General features: G+C 38.8%; 1 protein-coding gene across 6 annotated transcripts in view; it reads right to left on the bottom strand.

Annotated features, from left to right (window-relative positions):
* CRB1 (crumbs cell polarity complex component 1) overlaps positions 1 to 20,157 on the bottom strand; it is a 166,212-nt gene that overhangs the window by 20,366 nt on the left and 125,689 nt on the right. Inside the window, exons 12-13 of one of the 6 annotated variants that reach the window (XR_011142464.1) lie at positions 6,438 to 12,985; positions 101 to 4,528 (exon numbers count right to left, since the gene is read on the bottom strand). The exons of 2 other annotated variants lie outside the window; for them this stretch is intronic. Coding sequence is in view for 3 of the 4 variants with exons in the window: in XM_068952096.1 (XP_068808197.1) it covers positions 12,770 to 12,985 (216 nt within the window). In the remaining variant the exon portion in view is untranslated. Of the gene's footprint in view, positions 1 to 100; positions 12,986 to 20,157 lie in introns of those variants that run through there. 3 more of the 6 variants (XM_068952096.1, XM_068952100.1, XM_068952097.1) reach the window with 3 other exon arrangements.

The raw sequence follows: 20,157 nt of genomic DNA, 5'->3' as shown, positions 1-20,157 counted from the left end.
TATACTTATCCATCAGGCATATAGTTTAAAATAATATAACAATACTGTATTATATTGGAAATTCTTAGCCATAGAATGATCATTTCTTAAATATAGAGAATATTTAAATTTTAATTACTGTTTATACAGTACAAAAGTTCAGCGATGATATCCTTTGTAATTCCAATGGTACTTTCGCTTCTTTTAAAAATCTTAGCCAATAATACCTATTTCTTAAACAGCTTTTTTGATCTGTAGGTCTTCAAGCTCTTACAATGAAAGTAAGTGTATTATCTCATTTTATAGATGGGAGGAGTGGAGGTGTTAAAAGAGGAAACTGCGTGCCTAAGGTGAAAGGTTTGAGGATTCTGCTAGTGAGGGAAGAGACCCCCAACGTCCTGTAGTATCTGCTAAGCTCATCTGACTGAAGGACCAGGCTCTGAACGCCACTGAGCATCGCAGGGACCTCCTCTTTTCAGCCTGGGCTATGCACACCTTGCCTTGACATCACCCGATCTTCCTTCCCTGCTCCTCCAGCACCATAATTCCTGCACCTCTGGCCCGTTGTGGCACCGTTCAGCTGCATGATGCTGGAGAGAGCACCTAGGTGCTCGCAAGAAAGGTGGGGTGCTGCCTGCCATCGCCTCCTCCCCTTCTTGTGCTGGAGTGCAGAGGCTGAGCAAAAAGCACCTCTTGGCTTTAGTGGTGGTCAGGAATAATGTCAGATACGGGTGATTCTTTGTTTGGTCAGAGTAATTAAGACATCACAGAATAACACATCATGAATAGGTTAGCAGATATGACTTAGCTTCCCTTTGTCACTTAACACAAGGGTATAACTATAATTCACGGTTACATTTTTTACACTAAATGGCTATTCAGTATAATCTGTTCTTTACTCGCTCTTCTAAATTAAAAGCACTTTGATATCTTATATAAACAAACCACAGAGGCCGTCATTTCAGTATTAGTATATTAAATCCACAACTAACAAAATTATAAAGTATGCCCATACAAAACAATAAGAGTGTGATTTTAACACATGCGATTAGACTTGTCCTAGCTTGCTCTATCTAGCAGAGTGACAAAAGCTGTGAAGACTGATAGCACAGGCATCTTCACTGCTAGGTTAAGCATAGCACATCTTGCAGTCATTTCTTCATTTTGCCAGTAGATGTGCCCACGTATTCATTCAGCTCTTAAAACAGATGGTTAAGACAATGAACTTCTTGTCATATGTCCAGATTATGAGCCAACAGAGGACATTACTAAAATGTAAAAATCTTTAACTTTTCAATGCAGAATGAGTGAGTAAATATGAAGACAATAAATCAAATTGTCATTTTTAGGCTACGTTTACCCACTTTCCTTAGTTTGTTATCTCAGTGTACTGAGAATGCAGTTGCAACTTGCTTTCTAAGACTGTTTCATTTTAGTAAGTTCTTTCAAACTCCGAACATTGGAAAGTCTCAGAGAAGAGCAGGAAATAAGACAAGCTTGTCTAAATTAAGTTGGCACAGTTTAAACATGGTACAGCAGGACTGTATTCCTGTCATTTAAAAACTATGCCAAGTGTCTGTGAAAAATGAATTATTTTGGAAAGCTTTGGTTTAAAAGTCGTATGGTATACCTTGAGTATCAAAGCTGGCACCTTATTGAGGATTGTGGCATTTGGGGGAAAAATGCAACTCAAAGTACTGTCATGTTTGGGGCTGGTTTAGGAGAAGTCATAAATGCCTCTGTTCATTAGTGGCTTCTGTGTTATTTGTGTTTCAAAAGCAGGTGAGAATATTGCTTTTGCACAATACTTTTATGCAGTAAAAGCTGCGGTCATACCTGAATAATAGACAAAGCACTTCATTTTCTTCCCAGAACTCACTGAGTGTTAACCTCATGTTCATGAAAGGAAAAACAACTTTATCAAAATCATGGATATAGATTTATTTGATGTGACAAGTGATAACAACAACAAAAACCTAAGCAATGCCTGAAGTTATGATGAGGGTTTGCTGTTATTCAGATAAAGCAAAGTAGAAGTAGTTTGCAGATTTTCATCAGTCAGAAAAACCACTAGCAGCTTCTTTCTGAAGCTTTAAAACCCCAGAGGTTGTCAATCCTGTTACAAATTCTGCATGAAACATAAACAAGTACTAGTTCTAAAAGCAGAGTCTGGGAACTACATGTGAAACATGCTATGGGCCATATATCATTTCTTTCTGTTGCTGCCAATTTCACATTTCTCCTGAAAGTGGAAGGGCCAGATTCCTGACAGCATAGTGCTCCTCTAATTTTCTTTATCAGACCTACTTCTTCCCTGAAATAATTGTCACTGAAACATTGAGAACAAAACAACAACAAAACCCCACAACAAGCAACACCAAAAAACAAAGGGAAAATATGGGCTACAGCAAATGTGTTAAACCTAGTTGCAAACTATTTCCTTTCAGCTCCATTGTCCCTTTTTAATTGTGAACTTCTGCAGAGTACTCGGTGTCACGGATGATGCACAATAAAGATGTGTACCGCCACGTGGAGCTTAGAGGCCTAAATACAAGACTTACTAGCCTATGGAAGTTTATTTTTCAGGCGTGGATAGTTCTATGAGTAGCTCAACTAATACACTTTGCCAGGTGAGTACTTTCATGCTGGTATAAAATCACTTGATTTGATTTAAGTTAAGACATTTTCTAAATGATGAAGAGGAGTGTTTCTGTGTGTTCATAGGCATCTGTGATTGAAAGCATATTGGTTTAAGTTTACCAAAAAAAAATAAAAGCTTACGTAGGCAGCACTGACTGATATGATATAGCTGCAAGATCAGAGTGACGTGTTCAGTTTTTCCTGGGCTCTTAACCAGCTGAGTTGGAGAATGTGAGGCTGACGGGTCAGTGTCCTGAGCCTTTTTGGGTGAAATTTTCAGGCATATATTTGGCGTACCAGAGTGGAAGTGCTCCAGTGTAGGTCGTTCTAAGAATCAATGTTAGCACAGAAAAGGAGTAGGGATGAAGACTCTGCAGAGAACTAGGAGACCTTGGGTGATGCAGGGGTGGTATTGTGGACTCACTGTGCAGTGCCTGAAGGAAGTCTGCTGCAGAGCTGCAAGCACTGTGGGGAGTACAAAGGAGCAAGTCCACTTGTCTTAGCTTTGACGTACTCACCTTAAGACTCCTTTTTCAGAGAGCAGTTCAGCACTGGTGGCTTAATTTAAGTTGTTGTAGTTGGCTTCTGAGACTCAGGTTCCAAATGCTTTGAAATGGGTTTTAAAAGTCAGAGATCACAGCAGAAAATTGTGGCTAAGTGCTCTCCTTGTCCTCCCTGTAAACCTTTGTTCCATTCTGTGCTAGCACTGGCTACAGATTCAATAATTTAACTTATTTTATAGAATCAGCAGTTTTCTAGTCACTGTTCCTTTTAAGAAAATAACCTGATAATATAATGCCACCTGTTTAGCAATGAGAAGGATTATGTACTGAAAATGTTCAGCTGAATAATACATACAAACATCTGACATTTGGCCTGCTCTGAGAATAGGTGACATGTTTATTTAATGATTTTGAAAATGTTAAAATGGCGAGGCAGAAATTAAAATGTCATTTAAAAATATTTGTATTTAACTTATCTGATTGAGCCTTTTTCTACATTTCCCCTTGGCATATTCGAACTGGGGGTCACAGTAGCAGTCTGACAGCGTGGATACTTTGAACAATATACTGAACATTGTTGGCATTTCAGCCTAATTAGTTGCATCCTATTTTGTGATTTGTCTTTGGTCCTTTGGGTTGCTGGCCCAGGATTTTTTTATCATTTTTTCTATGCTCATCATTGTCTCATTTTTAAATGTCAACGGACCAGTACTTGTGTAATTGGTTTTTCCACTTCTTTTCTCCCTACTGTCAGAAAATTTGACTAACAATTTCTGTCTCAGGTTGCACGAGAAAAATATATCCCAGGACTGAGTGACAAGCACAACATAGTCTCATAAATGCAGGTCTTGAGCATGGCCATGTGTTTTTCTGGCCGATGGTCACTGCTACGCACAGTTTTGAACTGAAATGATCTTTTCTAGGGGCTGGTTTAATCATTTGTGCCAGCACTGGGCCACAATGTGTAGAGAGCAATCTAGCGTGGGGACAGATCTGCGCCTCCTTGTGGGGCTCCTTGCTTGTATAAAGAAGCTGAGAAAGCCTTCCTTGGCCACCCGGTAGGGGCATAGTAAATGTGTTGATCCATAAACCTTGGCAGATCACTCTGCAAGGAAATGCTTAGGCACCTGGTTAGCTCAGCTTGGTATTGAGGACTTGCAAAGTTAAGAAGGTAAGTGTCAACCTGCAGATTTGCCTTTAACAATCCTCACTTGACATAACTGTGTGCCCAGTGAAGTAGTTTCATCTCTGGAACAACTAGGGTCAACAGCAATGAGGGTGCGCTTCTAGAAAAGGAGAAAAGAAGTGGATGTGCGTACTTTTCTGTTTCTTCTTGCGCTCTGATTGTCATTTGGGTCTGAGTCAGGGGAGTCCTCAGTGGGTCCTTCTGGAAGTTCGGTCTGGATCTGGAAATGTTGTGCCAAAATTAGTACTGAGGCAACTTGAAAAGGGTCCTTTTCCCTTGCAAGCACTGTGCGAGCTCCTAGCTGGTCTAGAATTGGCTTATGTACAAACAGGATGACCTGTCACCTCTGGATTCACATAGATTTTCATTTTCACATGTTTTTCCTGTTTACTGAGGAGATGATTAGAAGCAGCTAAAGTTGCATTTAATTGTACAAGCTGTTTTACACTTGCAGAAAACACCCCACACATCTTTCCCACAGACTTATGCTTTTTTAATCTGGCTGAAGATGGTGAAATAACTTAGGTGTAACACCTGAAATTCTATTAATACATTGTACTAGTTGCATGGAAGACATTAAGTTACTTATTTTGTGGGACGGAAAGCAGCTATTTAACCTAAGGTTGCCCTACACCGTGACTACTCATACATTGCTAACACGCTGCAGTGGAAATAACTATTTGTACAGGTGAAAAAAGGTTTGTAGCCTGAACAGTCATGTATAATTAAGATTGCCATGCAAAGTTTGCCCTTTAGGTTTGCTCTCACTCCTCAATGCCTATGTTGCTGTCATTGTTTTTGAATTTCTACTGCAAAGTAAAGTTTAGCACAGGTACCAAATGAAACTAAGTGGGTTTAAATTGGAAACACACATTTTTGTCATCACTATTTATTGCAATACATGCCAATGAAAATTGCACTTTTACCGAAACGACAGGTGAAATCTGAAAGGTCATACGCAATATTGAGCTAAGAAAAATGTCATACTTTAAACAGTGCTATGAAGAGCATAAAACCAGATGAAGGCCTGTGTAGCTTTGCTCTGATCAGAAAAGATGATTTAAAGTCATGATTTGGACATGTCAGTCTTGCTGTTGTTTGGCAATGTTAGTTACTGGTAAATGTAATTGCTTTGCCAACAGCTTTGAGGAAAGAAAAATTACAGTCTAAACAAGGAGAAACAAAAAGCAACTTTTGTGAGACTGAGTTAAAATATAACCCCAAATTGCTCAAATTGATTACAATATAAAATTTCCGATACATTTTTATTCCATAAATATCATTTGAAGGGAACCTAAACCTAGAAATACCACCACTGAAATGAGAGCTCTGTCTGGCCTTCAGGATTCCCACCTGTGCCTTGATTCATAATTTATAGTCAGACTTTTCGATGTGCAAAAGGTCTTCACACATTGTGGCATGCATTATAGACAGAGGGAGTTTAGGTTAAAACATGCTTTCACTGTGAGGCATAGGGTATCTCCAGTTCTCCAATTCAATTTAAACAAGACCTTACTCTGCTCCAATAAGTACACACCACGTATATCTTTTATAAATGTTAGTCTTTGCAGCATCTTGACACATGCCAGTAGTTTGAAGCCTGTGCATGCTTCATTGGGGCAGGGAAGCCCCATCCATTCACTCAACTGTGACGTTTTACAATAAGCAAAATTTTAATGTTGTCAGCCACTTGCTGTTCAACTTTATTGACTTACAATGCCTAGTCTGATGCCCTTTTTTTGAAATGTTTTCAGAGGTGTCAATTTTCTTTAATTCTCAGGTGAACAGAATGGGAAAATGAACTTTGACAAAATTCTCTAATTTCTGACATTATATAACATTACAAATGTAATGCTTTCCTGCAGTAAGAGTTGCAGGAGAGTCGAGGCTTAAATTAAATAAAACATAGATCAGAAATTTTTGGCTAGAAAAGACTTAACTCTCTCTTGTCTGGAGACAAGCTTTCTGGGATGGACTTGTAATTCTTATGGCCTTTCTTTAAAAGTGTATTAACTGTGTTCTTTATTTAAAACTGTAATTTATAGTGCTTAGTATCAGTTAGCATCTATTTGAGCCATAATTGCTAGACAGACATTAGACATAGACAATGACAGTAAGTTCTAGCTTACCTATTTCATGGTTAGAAAGTGAGGTGAGCCAAATGCTTTCCTGTTCCTAAAGGGCTGCAAGACAGGACTTCAGCTGCACCTGGGAGGTAGAGGATCCACACCTGAGAGTCTGCTGCTGAGTACGGCCTGTCCCAGCTGGAAAGCTAATGTAGCATCACAGCTGTAAGTCACATACTGTGGAGACTTCAAATCATGCAGGTGTACTGAACAAGAAAGGTAACAGTTAATTTGTTGAAAGGAGTAAGAAGTCTTGAGCTACCCTTTCAGATCTTACCCTGAGCTGAAACAAATTCTTGGTGGTGTTAGCATTCATCTTCCAGAGAGCACAGAAAAAGCGTGTTCTCTATTTAAAACTCATAAGGTCAGATCATGACTGTCTGTATTAATTTCTCAGGAGAGCTAAGTCCTACAGTGTTCAGTTACTAAAATAATAGCAAAGCAAAAGTTTGTTTTTGAGACATTGTCAGGTTCAGGCTTAAGAAGTGCTACTGATTTAAGCAGAGAGGGCCACAATGCCCTTGGTTGGACTTGGATTGTCCCGCAGTAACTTGTGTGTTTGAAGAACAAATGAATTTTTATTTATTTAAACTTCTAGAAAACAGAAAATTAGATGGTTATGTAGAAACAGCTAATGATTCTAACATAGCCTGTGGGAGTTCCTCACTGGGAATATGTGATAGGGTAATTTTGGCTGATATATACTTAGAAAAAGAAGAGATAAAAGTAATTCCTAGATGTGTTTGGATTCACTGAGTTGAATCTTCCCATTTTTGTGGGTGTTGGAGGTGCCACAATCTGGATTAGAAACAGCTGTACTAGCTGGATCACGGGCTACCTGTGGCAGAGACCTATAGGTCATGTTGCAACATGTGGAGGACTTCGTTCATCCCGAAAAGGATCATGTCTTACTGTTCCACTAAGCTGTATCATTTGTGCATAATCAGCTATCCTCGCTGAGGATTTGTAGCAGTCCATTTACCTTCGTGGCAGCGTTGCAGGGCTGCGGGGAGCACAGACGATCCTCCCCAGAGGGTCAGAGAAAACAGGTTGGAGGGTAGTAACTCTCTAGTGGGAAAGAGACTGTGCAGGATATGTGAAGGGAGCAGAAGTGAGAGAGGGCTAGCTGGTGTTCATTGCCGCAAAGCATCTTCTTACTGCTGCTAACAGCTTCTTCTAACTGCTGCCTTTTCAACGCTCTGTGTTGTCTAGAGGAATCAGCTGCTAAGATGGCCATTGGGGCAGGGGTGGGCATTGCTTAAAGGCAAATAAGAGCAGTGTTTATGCATGTCTTAATTCTATCTTATCCAGAAGTGCCATAGGAAATGCAGCTACTGCAGGCTGGGCTGGAGGGGAGTCTTGGTTTCCAAGGTTATTGATCTTTATTAAAAAGCAACAGAGAGACTGTTGGAGCGAGCAGAATGCTCATTGTGAGAACTGGACTTGTAGGAGACGAAGAAATCTCTTAGCGCTCTGCCATTTTTCTGCTTGAACAGAGCATGTGAGCCTGTCCAGTTCTGTGCTAAATCCATGTAGGAAATGGTCATCCACAGTGCTGGAAAGACCCTGGTAATTTAAGAAATGGAGCATGGGATTCTCAGCTTGTATAAATTAGCTCTAACCAAGCTGTATTGATTCATGCCACCTTAGCACCTGGCACAAAACGTTTACCTTTGACAAGCACAGCATAGTCAGTCAGCTCGGGCGTAGTCAGGGGATGCTGCAAATTATAATGCTGAGGCTGACAGCCTTGGACCACAGCACAAAGCACTTTCATCTCATAGCCATATATGGAAAATGTTTCTTGATCGCCTGATTCCAAAAAGTGACTTTGTTGACTTTTTAAACTACAAATATAGATCTGGCCTGGGGATAACTTCCTTTGTAAATGCCTGATCAAATATTCCCATAAAGCCAAAAATTTAGGTTGCATATGATTTGATGTAATTCTATTTATTGTTCATTTTGATGCTGTACACAGCAAAATGGTAACATGAATGTACCATCTGATCTATTAACATACTATGCACATATAGATATGAAACAGATAATTTTATGTAAGAAGGAACATAGTGTAATGATACACTGTAATCCTTGTGAGCTGGAATAATTATATTCTGCCTAGTCTAAATCTTCCTGGAGTTATGTCTGAATGTATTCCTCATTGTCTAACGGGTGCTGGATTTCACCTCTTTCTGGGGGAAAGTGGAGAATGGAAAGAGGAATAAGTTGTTTCATACTTCCTATGCTTCTGAGTATCTTCAGAGGGATCTGGTACAGAATGGATAGTGTGTTCTGACTGAACGCTTTCTCTGTAGAAGGCGGCTGTTAGAGATGAAGAGAAAGTCCAGATATGCATGTTTTGGAAGCATACTGTGCATTTGTTTTTAAACGGATAGGCTGCAAGTGGTCATTAACAAATTGTTCTGCTTTTGGCTTTTGAGACAAAGAGTGAAATAGATTTAGCAAAGGTTACATTTTCAAATACTTGAAGTCTTCTCCATGGACATATCTCCGTATTGTCAGCAATGCTCTTGGTGAAACTAGAAGCCCATCCCAATCTCTTTTTTTCTTATAGCCGAAGAAGTGCTTCCCACAATTCTTAATGTTACTGTTCCTCCCTGAATTTCTGTACTTCAATACATATTTTATTAGATTCTCTGGGCTGAGAAGCAGTAAATGGCTTGACATCTGCCACATCAATCTTAATCTTTCGTTTAAATTTCAGCAGACATGGTATTAAGACAGTCAGTATTCTCCTTTGTTTTAACTGTTGTTTCCTGTTTGAGATATGGTCTGGAAGCGTTAGTCTAATCCTTACCTTGCATGTCACAGTCACTATAGCATGTTGGTACAGCAATGGCTTTGGGATTTTTGTCCTCTCCCTCCTTTTTCTATAGCCTCAGTGTTATGAAATCTAGCTTCACCCTTAGTACCATTTGAAAGACATTGATCCAGATTTTACCTCCACATCTCTCAAGAGTGTCATCTGCTTTCATTTCCTTATCTCCTCTGACTTTCACATGAATTTTCACCACTATTACTTTCATCATTTCCTCTCTACTGATACCAGTCACTTAGACCTATTCTAATCTGAGAAGATCTTTCCCCTGCCTTCAGTGTTCTTGACTTGCCTTCTTTACAAACCACCCTCAGATTTTATTGTGAGTTTTTCCACTTGTACTTTTTTGGGTGTCTTTTTAATTCTTTAGAACCTGTAGTAGCATATTCCTCCAGACCTCTCTTTGATCTTTGTCAGCACTCTTCAAGTTTTCATCCTCTCCGTCTCCTCCTGTTTCTATACGCTTTCCTGGGTATCTTGCCCAGCCCTGTAGATTTCCTTGTGCGATAACACCTTCTCAAATATTTTACTACCTAGGTACAAGTTTTTTTCCATTGTCTCCAAAATTTCATCGAGAAGTTCAAATCACTTAGCAGAACAAAATCACCTTTCAGCCACTTCCTTATTCTTGCTTTATGTTTCACTGTGAACAATACTTTCTTTCAAGTTAGTTCTCTGGGCAAACTGACCTCCAGCTGCTTTCTCTCTTTGGTCCTTTGCATCTTTATGTTAGATTCATATAATAGTTTAGGATGGAAGGAACCTCTAGAGGTCATCTCGTCCAGCTTCCTGCTCAGAGTAGGGTTAACTTCAAAGTTAGATCTTTACTATATCCTTCTACTGCTTTGTCTTAAATGTCTTCATTTCTGTTTGTCTTTCTCCATCTCTGCTATTCACTAAAATGTCCATCAATTTCATTTCTCTTTTTAGCTCATGCAATGATTATCGTATCATTGACCTGAAGTCTGGGAACATAAAGGAGTTGTGCAGAAGCATCTTCCTTACTTCTGCTTTACTAGTTCAGTGCCACTTCTACTCCTTGCTCCCAATTTCTGCTTCTAGGTTTCTCCTCATTTTCAAAGTTCCCTTACCCAAGGCTATCCTAGCCTGTATCCTCCCAGCTCTTTTTGTCTACTTACTTCTTGCTTGTCCTCTTATTCTCACAGATTGCTGTGTATCCTTGCCCACTTTGCCATCTCTTCCTAGAAAGCTGTCTTTGGGTCTTCACAGCTGTTTTCAGTGAGCCTTAAGGAAAATGTGCAAGAATCTGTACAAATCACTCGTGCTTCACTTACGATCTCTCATTTTCCCATACGGTTCTTCGCTGTCTTTTGCTATGCAGTGTCTACCTCGGGCCATACACTCTTTGAATCAATTTCTTCTTTCTCAAATATACATGTATCTTTCCAGAAATGATCATGCCTAACAAACTTTAATGTATCTTTATTAGCCATAGCAGCGTGTCATAGGACAAATGCTAGGCTAAACTAAGATTTTCAATTGTAAGTTAGTACATCTGTTAGTATATAATGTGGTAATTCACAAAGATCTTCCCTGAATCTCTGCAATCTCTTACTGTCCTATTTTTGGTGACTTTTTCTTTCTTTCCTCAGTTCCTGTTTGAACTCTCTGAATTTAAACTGCAGCTGTAAAATAACGATTGAATTCAAAATAATAAGCTTCAGTAGGAAAGCTGTAGATTGAGCTGGAATAAAATCTGTTGTGCATTTATTCTGCTTTTTTAACGTTCTACTCTTTTAACTCAGTTTGAATCCTGCCATCCACTCATATTTGTTATAGTGCCTTGTTTTGAAAGATATCTCTAAGGACTGTAAAAAACCAAAAGCTGCTTATTATCGTAGTTACTGCCTAACCATCTAATAAGGAAATAAATGTGAGTGAAACTGATCTTCAGTAGTCCTTTAAGGGATTCTATCAAAATGAATTATGAATTGATCATTAATTAAAATGATCCATTAAATTTTTGGATGCTTGGTCTATGTTTTTTATTATGCTACTCCAGGAATAACTATCTGAGGTTTGAGGCATGTATATCTGGGATGTTACACAGCTGGAGGAACATATAGTTTGAACTGCAAGAAAAATGAAATACCATCATCTGCTTTCCATGGTGTTGCCTCTGTTCTGCAGGAACAACGCTTATGCTTTAATTTCTTGACTGCATGTGAAAATTAGACACGTTACTGCCTACAATGTGCCTCTACAATTGGAAAAAAAGCCTGACCTGGGTGTTATTTTTGGCACATTCTTTTTTACTATAAGAATAACTGTTAAATCCACATGATTTTCAAATGTCTACTGCATTACTAAATTTCTTCCAAACTTCCCCTGTTACTCCCTTATCTTTTATACAGTTGTATCTTTTTGAACAACTAATTGCAACCTTTTTAGAAAATAGTGAGGATTATGAGGTAGTTAAATAGAATTATCCCTGTTCTAAAAGAGCAAAATTGAGGCACAAAAAATTGTTTGCCCATGATCATGAGAAGTCTGAACTCCAGGAGAAGCACCAACTCTGTTGTCAGTGTTGAGACACTTTCTCATTATTTCCAAGCCTGCGCTTCACCTGCAGTCTACTTCCTCTTCCTCTTCCCTGGTATTTCCCATGGACTCTGGGAAACATATGATTGCTGGTTTGGCATCCAACATACATTTGCAACATGAGAAGCAATAGCTGTATAAAATGGACCATCGAGTAATACTATAATGAGGAAGTGGCAGTAGTGTAGGTGCTTGGAATTTGTTTAGGATGTCTACATTTCACGCCTTCTAAGAGGTCAGGTTGTGTTCACTGGGCATTTTAGAGCATAGTCTTTTATACTTAAAGAAATGTGTCTCTTTTGTCAGAGCTGGAAACTGAAATTCTTTTCAGTACAAAAAAGTGGTGAAGCAGTAGGCAGAATAAGAGAACTGAAGGAAAGAAAACCAATTAAATTCGAAACATTTATTTTGCTTCATGGAGAGTTTTCTCTTAGCTTCCTTTGAATCCCTGATGAAAGAATGAAAGTAGATATGCTGAGACACAGCTCTACTGCTAAAACCTTTCGTAACAGCATTAAATTGTCTTTATTGTACAGGCTTATTTGATTTATCTGCATTGTCTGCAGCAGTGATTGCTAGGCAGTCAAAGGAAAACACAAACGAGAAGCTGGTGCATCTGACAGGCACTTATACATATCCCAGAAGCCATTACTGTTTGTAATGCCTACTGCTCATTACCAAGGCTGAAATTTCCAGTGCAAATAAAATTGTCCTTGGACATGTTGGTCCCAAACAGTGGTACTTGGCATTGATTCACTTAAATACTAAGAGAATTCAAATGTAATTGAACTTAAAAGAAAAAATATTGAAAGTCCAAAGTCATCACAATCTTTAAATGAGTATTCCTGGTATCAGAATCAAAATGAACATATCTAACACATAAACACTGTCCTCACTTTAGTCATCTTCCAGGATGGAGGAATGCTTCCTCCTAAATCAGTCTTTCCATTGGTGGAGGCTGCACCATGTTCCACATCTCTACACGGGATCCCTCCTTCTCCTGCCGGCTGGGGCTGTAGGTCCCTTGGGTCGCCCGTTTATTGGCAGCGATGACTGAAACCACAGCTGCCAAGAAGAGGATCAATAACAAGGCCAGCGTTACTGAGCCAATGGAGGCGAATATGTTCGAGATCAAGTCAGTTGTCAACTAGAAGGATTGAAATAATTGCAGTTGAAATAATTCACGTTAAGAGAATACTGAAACATACTTGAGGTACCATGACAGGGAAAACAAAAATCATTCTAGGACTGTACATGAAAGAGCTACTGTTGAAGCACCGTTTATTGGAAGTAAAATAGCCCCTCCAGATTTTGTACTTTGGACTCGATGCTAGTGCTGTTTAACACACAAGGCAGAGCTGGATGCATTTCATGCAATGATTCATTTCATTTGACAACTTCCTTTCTGTCTGAAAATCATCTGTGAGCTAATACGTCTGTAGACTGTAGTAGTAATTCAGCAGTTACTTGCTTAATCGTTTTAATAATAATTCATTGTCCATGGTTTGCTTGGGAACAGGTTATTGCTAGTCTTTACTACTGCAAGTCAGACAGGAGCTGTTTTGACTGGATATGTAGTCAGTCAAATTTCTGTTTCTTTTGCTGGAGGACTCAAGTTTCTGGGAATACTTTTATTTACATACTCAAAATTTGCTTTCTGTAAATATTTTTTTAAAACATGCTATTTCTACAGACGTTCCTGCCAGTAAACTTTTTTCACCAGCATAATTGCATGAGTGCAACTGAAATCTGTTTAGTGAGAAATCCGTATCAGTATATTTTTACAAATATCTTTTAAGATATTCATCCAGCTTCTCTTCTACCTATAGGCTTTTTACCTTAATCTACAGAAACACAACCAGTACAGGATGAATGTAAGGATGCTGTGATTTTGCTCTTTGTCCTGTAGTAGTAGAAAACCTGGTAGTGTTGTAAGGCATAGTGTATAAACAAATCTTCCATTAAAAAAAATTTTAGACCAGAGAAATCTTACAGTTACTAGATGATTGTTTTGTACATATCTATACATGTCCTTTTATGTGCAAAAAATGTTTCTGGTGATGGAAGTCAGTGATGTCGTCATTGCAGAAAAGTGGTCACTGTGGACAGAATGACCCTGGAAGGAATTGGACTTCTGGGCAGATTCTGCCATCATCTTTTGATTTGTATTACAAGTGACAACTGAACTGCCATAGATGAATGTGTCCTTGAGGCTGAACTTTCACATCCCAAAATATTTAGAAATGGGAAACAGCAGATCAAACCCCATTTCCCAGTTAGATATTCACGTTACAGAATATTCAAGTGACCTGCTTACTTGACATTTCTAAGGAAGTGCAGTTATAGTCAGTTATAGAGAATGATGATTTTGCATACAACAATGAGGTACTAGAAGGGGACTTTATTCCTGTGGAAGTGCCCTGTGTACATTGTTTGGGCACACACTGCTCAGACTCTTTTCTGGCAGAATGACAATGCCAGAGGAAAAATGTTAAAAAAAAAAAAAAATCCTTCCTCTTTTTTTTTTTTTTTCTCTCTACCTCTGCACTGATGTAAAAGTTCCTGCTGTAATATTAAAAGCAAGTTTGGCTCAGGGTTTCTCTCCAGGGGATGCATGACCAGCTGAGGTATTCTTTTCGTCTGTCCTTGATGGCTGAATATATGGTTCCTGTGATTTTTAAAATACTTTTTTCTAATAGAAATAATCTATGCCAGATGACATGACTTCAACTCTCAAACAAGGTGACATGAAACGTGTTGGTCTATTAAATTGTATTGGATTGGGAAGGTCATTTTATCTTGAGATAGTGTTACAAGCTGTATTTGAGATCTGATTTGCTTTCTCTGTATTCTGTTAGACTTTAGGACCCTTGTTCCAGTTGTCTCAAGCAGACTGAAAACTTTTAATGGAATTTTTGTTCCCAGAAGCTGTGTATTATTTTCATTTTACACTTTGGGAAACTGAGGAACAAGATAGTATAAGCTAGCTGTTCTGAGAGCTGAGCAGAACTTTTGTGGACACAACGTCCTTCCCCAGGCAAAGGAAAGATATTTCATGGTCTCTGGTTTATGAACTTTGTGAACTTATCCTTCCTTTCTTCCAGTCCATGCTCTTGTAATTTCTGTTGTAAGTATATCTAGTAAGATACTGTCATTTATAGTAGCTCTCAAATTCATTTTATTTTATTTTTGAAGAGAAATTTTATGCAAATCAGATGGGGAGAAAAAAGACAAAAACCTCTGAAGTTTTAAAAATGCAGTTACATATCTGAGCCTCATTCTGAAGTTAAAAATCACCATAGCAGGAAAAATTGTTGTACTACATTAATTACTTATTATTGAAATCTTATCTGTAGTGCATCAATAGTAATCCACTAATCCACTAGACATTTTGTTGTAGTTTCCATTTCTGTTTAGTACCTGTAACAGAGAAGAAAACTTCCTTGCATTTGCTTTGGTCAGCCAGTGACCTGAGCTTGAGAAAACCATTGAAAATTGCACCTATTGCCTGCGTATGCATTGGATAAAATATTTCCTCTTGAGCTTAGAGCATCAAAAAGCTACACCTCCGACTAAAATCTACAAAGTTGTTGTTGTTGTTGTTTTTTTTTTTTACCATAATCAGATGATGATAAACTTTGTTTCTGTGTTAACCTTGCTTCTAATTTCTAAATATGAAAAAATTGGCCCTTATACAGACCTTTTGGGTGGGTTCTCTTGATCCAAAAGATCTACCTTTCGTGTGCCATCTCCCTAGCTTGTTGGCCTCCAGATCGCTGCCCAAGTTTACAGTGTGGGTAGCCCCTTAGCAGGACGAGCAAGCGGATATAGAATTGCCAGCAGGCTCTGCAGTCTGCTCCCATCAAAATCAACCATTTCTTCAGTAACTGATTGTTGAACAGTTAAGTTAATTTGGAAAATGAATTGACTGATCTGGAAAAAGAATCTGAAAAGTTCTGTCTCTGGTCATCTATTCATCGTGGTATTTGGTGAGGATGGCAAACCGAAATAATAGTAACTGGTGATCCTGAAGGCACTGAGCAACATGTTCAGAAACATATTGCTGCTGCTTAAGACATTGGAAAAAAAAATTTCTGTTACTGATCCTATGGTCACTATTTCTATTAGAGATCCTATTTTGCATAATGGTAGGGAGTGGATTTCTTGAATTTGGTTTGCATTTAGTGAATAGCTTCATCTGCAAAGGCAGCAGGAAAGGTAAGAAGAATGTTTTGTCCTTTTTAAATCAAAGTCTTTTGGCTTTGGTAATTTCATTTCAAAGCTGATGTTTTAAAAAGTTTTAAAATCGTTAAATAAAAATAGATTAAAATTTTTAGATTAGGTTAACTAAACCATTGGATAAAGTGAAAATTCATTGTAGGACTTGGGTTTGCTTTTCATTTGGCTATTGAACTAGAATATTAATTATTTAGCCTTGGTTCCTTGATTTCTTTTGCAGATGAACAGGTGTTTGGATAAGAAGGGCCCAGTTCAGAAGTGAAAGCTCAGCAGCATTTATCAGTCTTTCATATATGGTCTATAAACAAGCCTTCTTCCAAACAGAAAATTTATAACAAGAGAATATTAGGGATTTGCCATATACAAACATTTCCATGTGTTCCAAATGTCAAAGGCAAGTGGAATAGTACAATGGAGCCAGCAAGATACACAGGGCAGGTATTATAGGGTTCTTCCTCTTGTGTGTTTTACATCAACATGACTTTGCTGATCTAATCCTGCTTTATGCCAGTATGAGGGATGAAAATTACGGCCCCAGGTGCCAAGTACTGAGCCAGAGTTAAGGGGAGAGAACAGGAGCTGTAGAGCCGGAGGAACAATTGCTGTACTTGTACGAGAGAAGTAACGTGCTTCCTCTGGACACTGCTACCCTGGCACTAGCTCTGCATGGGAAGGTGGCTTGGACTCAGGGTGCCTGTCTGTGGGATGTGAAAGGAATTGCATATTGCACTCTGAAAGCAGAAGCATGCCTCCATTCCTGGGCGCTAAGAATTAATCAGCCTTCATTTCAACGCTCCCATAGAAATATCCCTGATTCTGGATGCTTAGCAAGACAGAGACATCAACATGAGCTTTAAAATATAGGAAACTGCCAAGCCCTGGAGAATTCCCTTCTCTGTCACTCGGATGCTGTCTGCGAGTTCGGCAGCTGCTTGTGTGCACGAGAGCTTTAGCTGGCAAAGTCTCTGGATCCTGACACCATTCATGAGGTTATCACTTCATTCACAGTAAGAAAATCTGATCCATGCCATCCAGATTTACTGCCCCCAAATCAAAACCATTTGCTAAAGTAATGAGAGACGATTGGCTTGAGCGGTCATAATCCATGTCAGAATTACTTTGAAAGGTTTCGGGGCATATAGGGATAATTTGAGCAGCCAAAGAAAAGCCATTAACTTGATTAAAAAGCCTATAGATACAGTAAATATATTTCATTGAGGATTTACAGTCATCTTATCAGAAAATTATTCTGTTACAGGCTGAATTCAAAGAAGAATCTCAGTAGTTCAAGAAGAAATCCAGTCAGTCACACACAAGTCTGCTATAGTAAGATGCATTGATAACCCCAGCTGGTGGGTCTATGGTTTGTTTTCAACAGCAGTAAAATGGCCATAAATCTATAGACCGACTTTGTTCCAATATAAGTACCTAAATTAGCAGCACGTGAAGTCCCTTTTTCTGTGATTTTTTTTTTTTTTTACACCTTCACGAGCAAGTACCTATTGATGTTCCTCACATCATCTGTAAAAAGTAGCTGCTCTGCCTGTATTAAACACCAGGCACCAGGTCCCAAGAGTCACATTGACTTAGTTGTTGGATGACTTAGTTGGAACAGTAATCCAGTCTGGACTCATTTGAACTGAGCAGTTTCATGTCCAGCTGAGCCAAATACTGCATAGGCCTTTGGAAATGAGAAACTAATTTTCTGTTTCTGTAAATATACAGTTAATTCGATGAACTGCTCACTTTTTATTCATTTTATGTTTTATCCTGCTTTCCTTCTTCATGTTTTTGTCCATGTGGCTATGTACATGATGAGTATACTTTTACACAGTTCCTGGTCAGACAATTTTCTTTTATCTATACCAGCGTGCATAATAGAGTATATGAATTATTTATTCCCTTTGGAATAAAGGGGGACCTGTGGAACAAAGAGGGTAGTGCTTATGGGGCTCATGGTGCACCACAGCTGTTTCCACTGTTTGTCACTAGCGAGACCCCTGCTCACAAATCTTTTTCCTTCTGTCCACCTTATATGTTTTCAGTGTATCTTGTGGGCTTCAAAACTGCATTTGTATTTGAGTTTTCTGAAATTGAGCAGTAGAGAGAGAGAAAAACCTGACCTATAAAGACAACTGCAGGGTTGCTCTCTAGTTTTGCTTAGTGAAGAAGGGCAAGAAGTCCAGCTCGTACAAGGACCAAATTCAGATTAGGAACCAATACCTGATCAAAACCCTGGAGGCCTATATAACATAATATATACAACTATCCTGATAGTGAATTGCATTGCTAATTGGCAATGCCCTTGGGTGGCTTGAGTCACCTGATGTTACGGTCTTCTGCAGAGCACAACTTGCACGTCAGCATGCTGGAGCTTCAGGCAGTCACAAAACTATGACAGGTTGTTGCAGCTGAACATGTGGGGTCACTACAGCCCAGCTATGACAGCCAGCCACGATCACCTTCCCTAAAGGAACAAAGTGGTGCAAAATCCACCACCAGCTTTGCTGGGTAGTTGTTTTCCTTTGGACGCAATGTACCGGACAGATCTTTCAGTTAATGAAATAGAACCCTAAATCTATTGGCAGTTGTAATTATTTCAGGCATACAAACTATGAGTGGAAGACTGAAGAAGTTGTTTTACAGATTCTCTTTCAGGGGTACGTGTTTTCTGAGATCAATCTCTTTGCCTAAGATACCTGCAGGAAAAGACAATCCTATTGCTGAAGGGCCAGAATGAACCCCATCTGCAAGTCCTCTATGAACCTGTATGGACAAAGCTTAGCTGACCAGTTCTGATGTGTGCAGCAGATCCACGATATAATGCATATGTAGATGACACACCTTGAAGAATATTTTAGATAAGTGATTCTTTTTTATTTTTCTATTTTTGATGAATGTTATTGCCTGAATACTTTCTTAAAATGTCTCAGAAGAAACTATATTCTCTACTGCCTCTATCTAGTATTCATTTAATTATAAAAAGTAGTTTGAATAGTTTGTCTTAGTTGAAATGTGACAGTTTGAATGAATGAATTCCTGGAAAACATCAACACTTAGCTTTTGTAAAATTGTTTTTGAAATCAAAGCATAAATATAGAATTACTGTTAGCATCTATAATGATGGATTGACTAATTATAGACCAGAAAAATGCAATCTGTCTTGTCAGGGAAGAATTATTTTCATCTGTAGCGTCCTATGAGAAAATGAAGAAGGCAGAGATGACTGAAGTCTAGGCTGAACTGGGTTTGCAAGGAACTGAGTGTTTCTTAAGAGATTCTGACAGCCTCCCGTCTTATGTTTGAAATCACACTACTGTCACACTATATACATTAATGAGTAAGTTTACTCCAATTATAGTGGAGCAAGAAGCTGGAAATTGAGGATGGAGCTCTCTAAAATGATGCAACTAATTGTAAAGCAGATTTCAGCTAAAACAAGGTTGTTATCCACAGTGGCCTTGATCTTCCAATCAGATGAGCATACATCAACCTCCTTTTTTCAAATCAGCCTGCAAGATCACTCTTGGATCACTTGGAAACAGTGCAGGGCATAAATTGAAACAATTTACTCTATCAGATGCTACTTGCAGTAGCAACTGCACTGCAAATTACAGCAAATTATTTGCAGAAATACTCAGCTCAGGTAGCCTTCTGTTTACAGCACTAGTGTTTTGGATGAAGCTTTTCAAACTCAAAAATTCACTTTTAAGAATTCATCTCTAAAGAACAGGCTACATGGAGTAACTATAATTTCTGTAACTATTTGTAGGATTGTTGCCTGGCTTGTATAAACTGCTTAATGGAACTGGTCCAGCCATGAGAACAGTGGTATTCAGTGGGTCTGGGATGGCTGTCTCAGGCAGAAGAAACAGTACTTCAGCTTTGGCTATTGAACTGAACATGAGCTCAGCCATGGATATGAGAAAGCCCTTAGGTCCATGCTTGATTGTAAGTAGTCCCTTACATTCCCCGTTAGATATTTTACTGGATCAGTATCTCACAGCACAGAATTAAATGCCTTTTCTCTTGGACAACTACCTGACGGTTGTCCACAGAGAAGTGATTTGGCTGGCAGTT

Source organism: Struthio camelus, chromosome 8, assembly GCF_040807025.1.
Source record: "Struthio camelus isolate bStrCam1 chromosome 8, bStrCam1.hap1, whole genome shotgun sequence".
Taxonomy (NCBI): Eukaryota; Metazoa; Chordata; class Aves; order Struthioniformes; family Struthionidae; genus Struthio; species Struthio camelus.
Note: the sequence above shows the minus strand (reverse complement) of the source record. Positions and strands in the feature narration are given on the sequence as shown.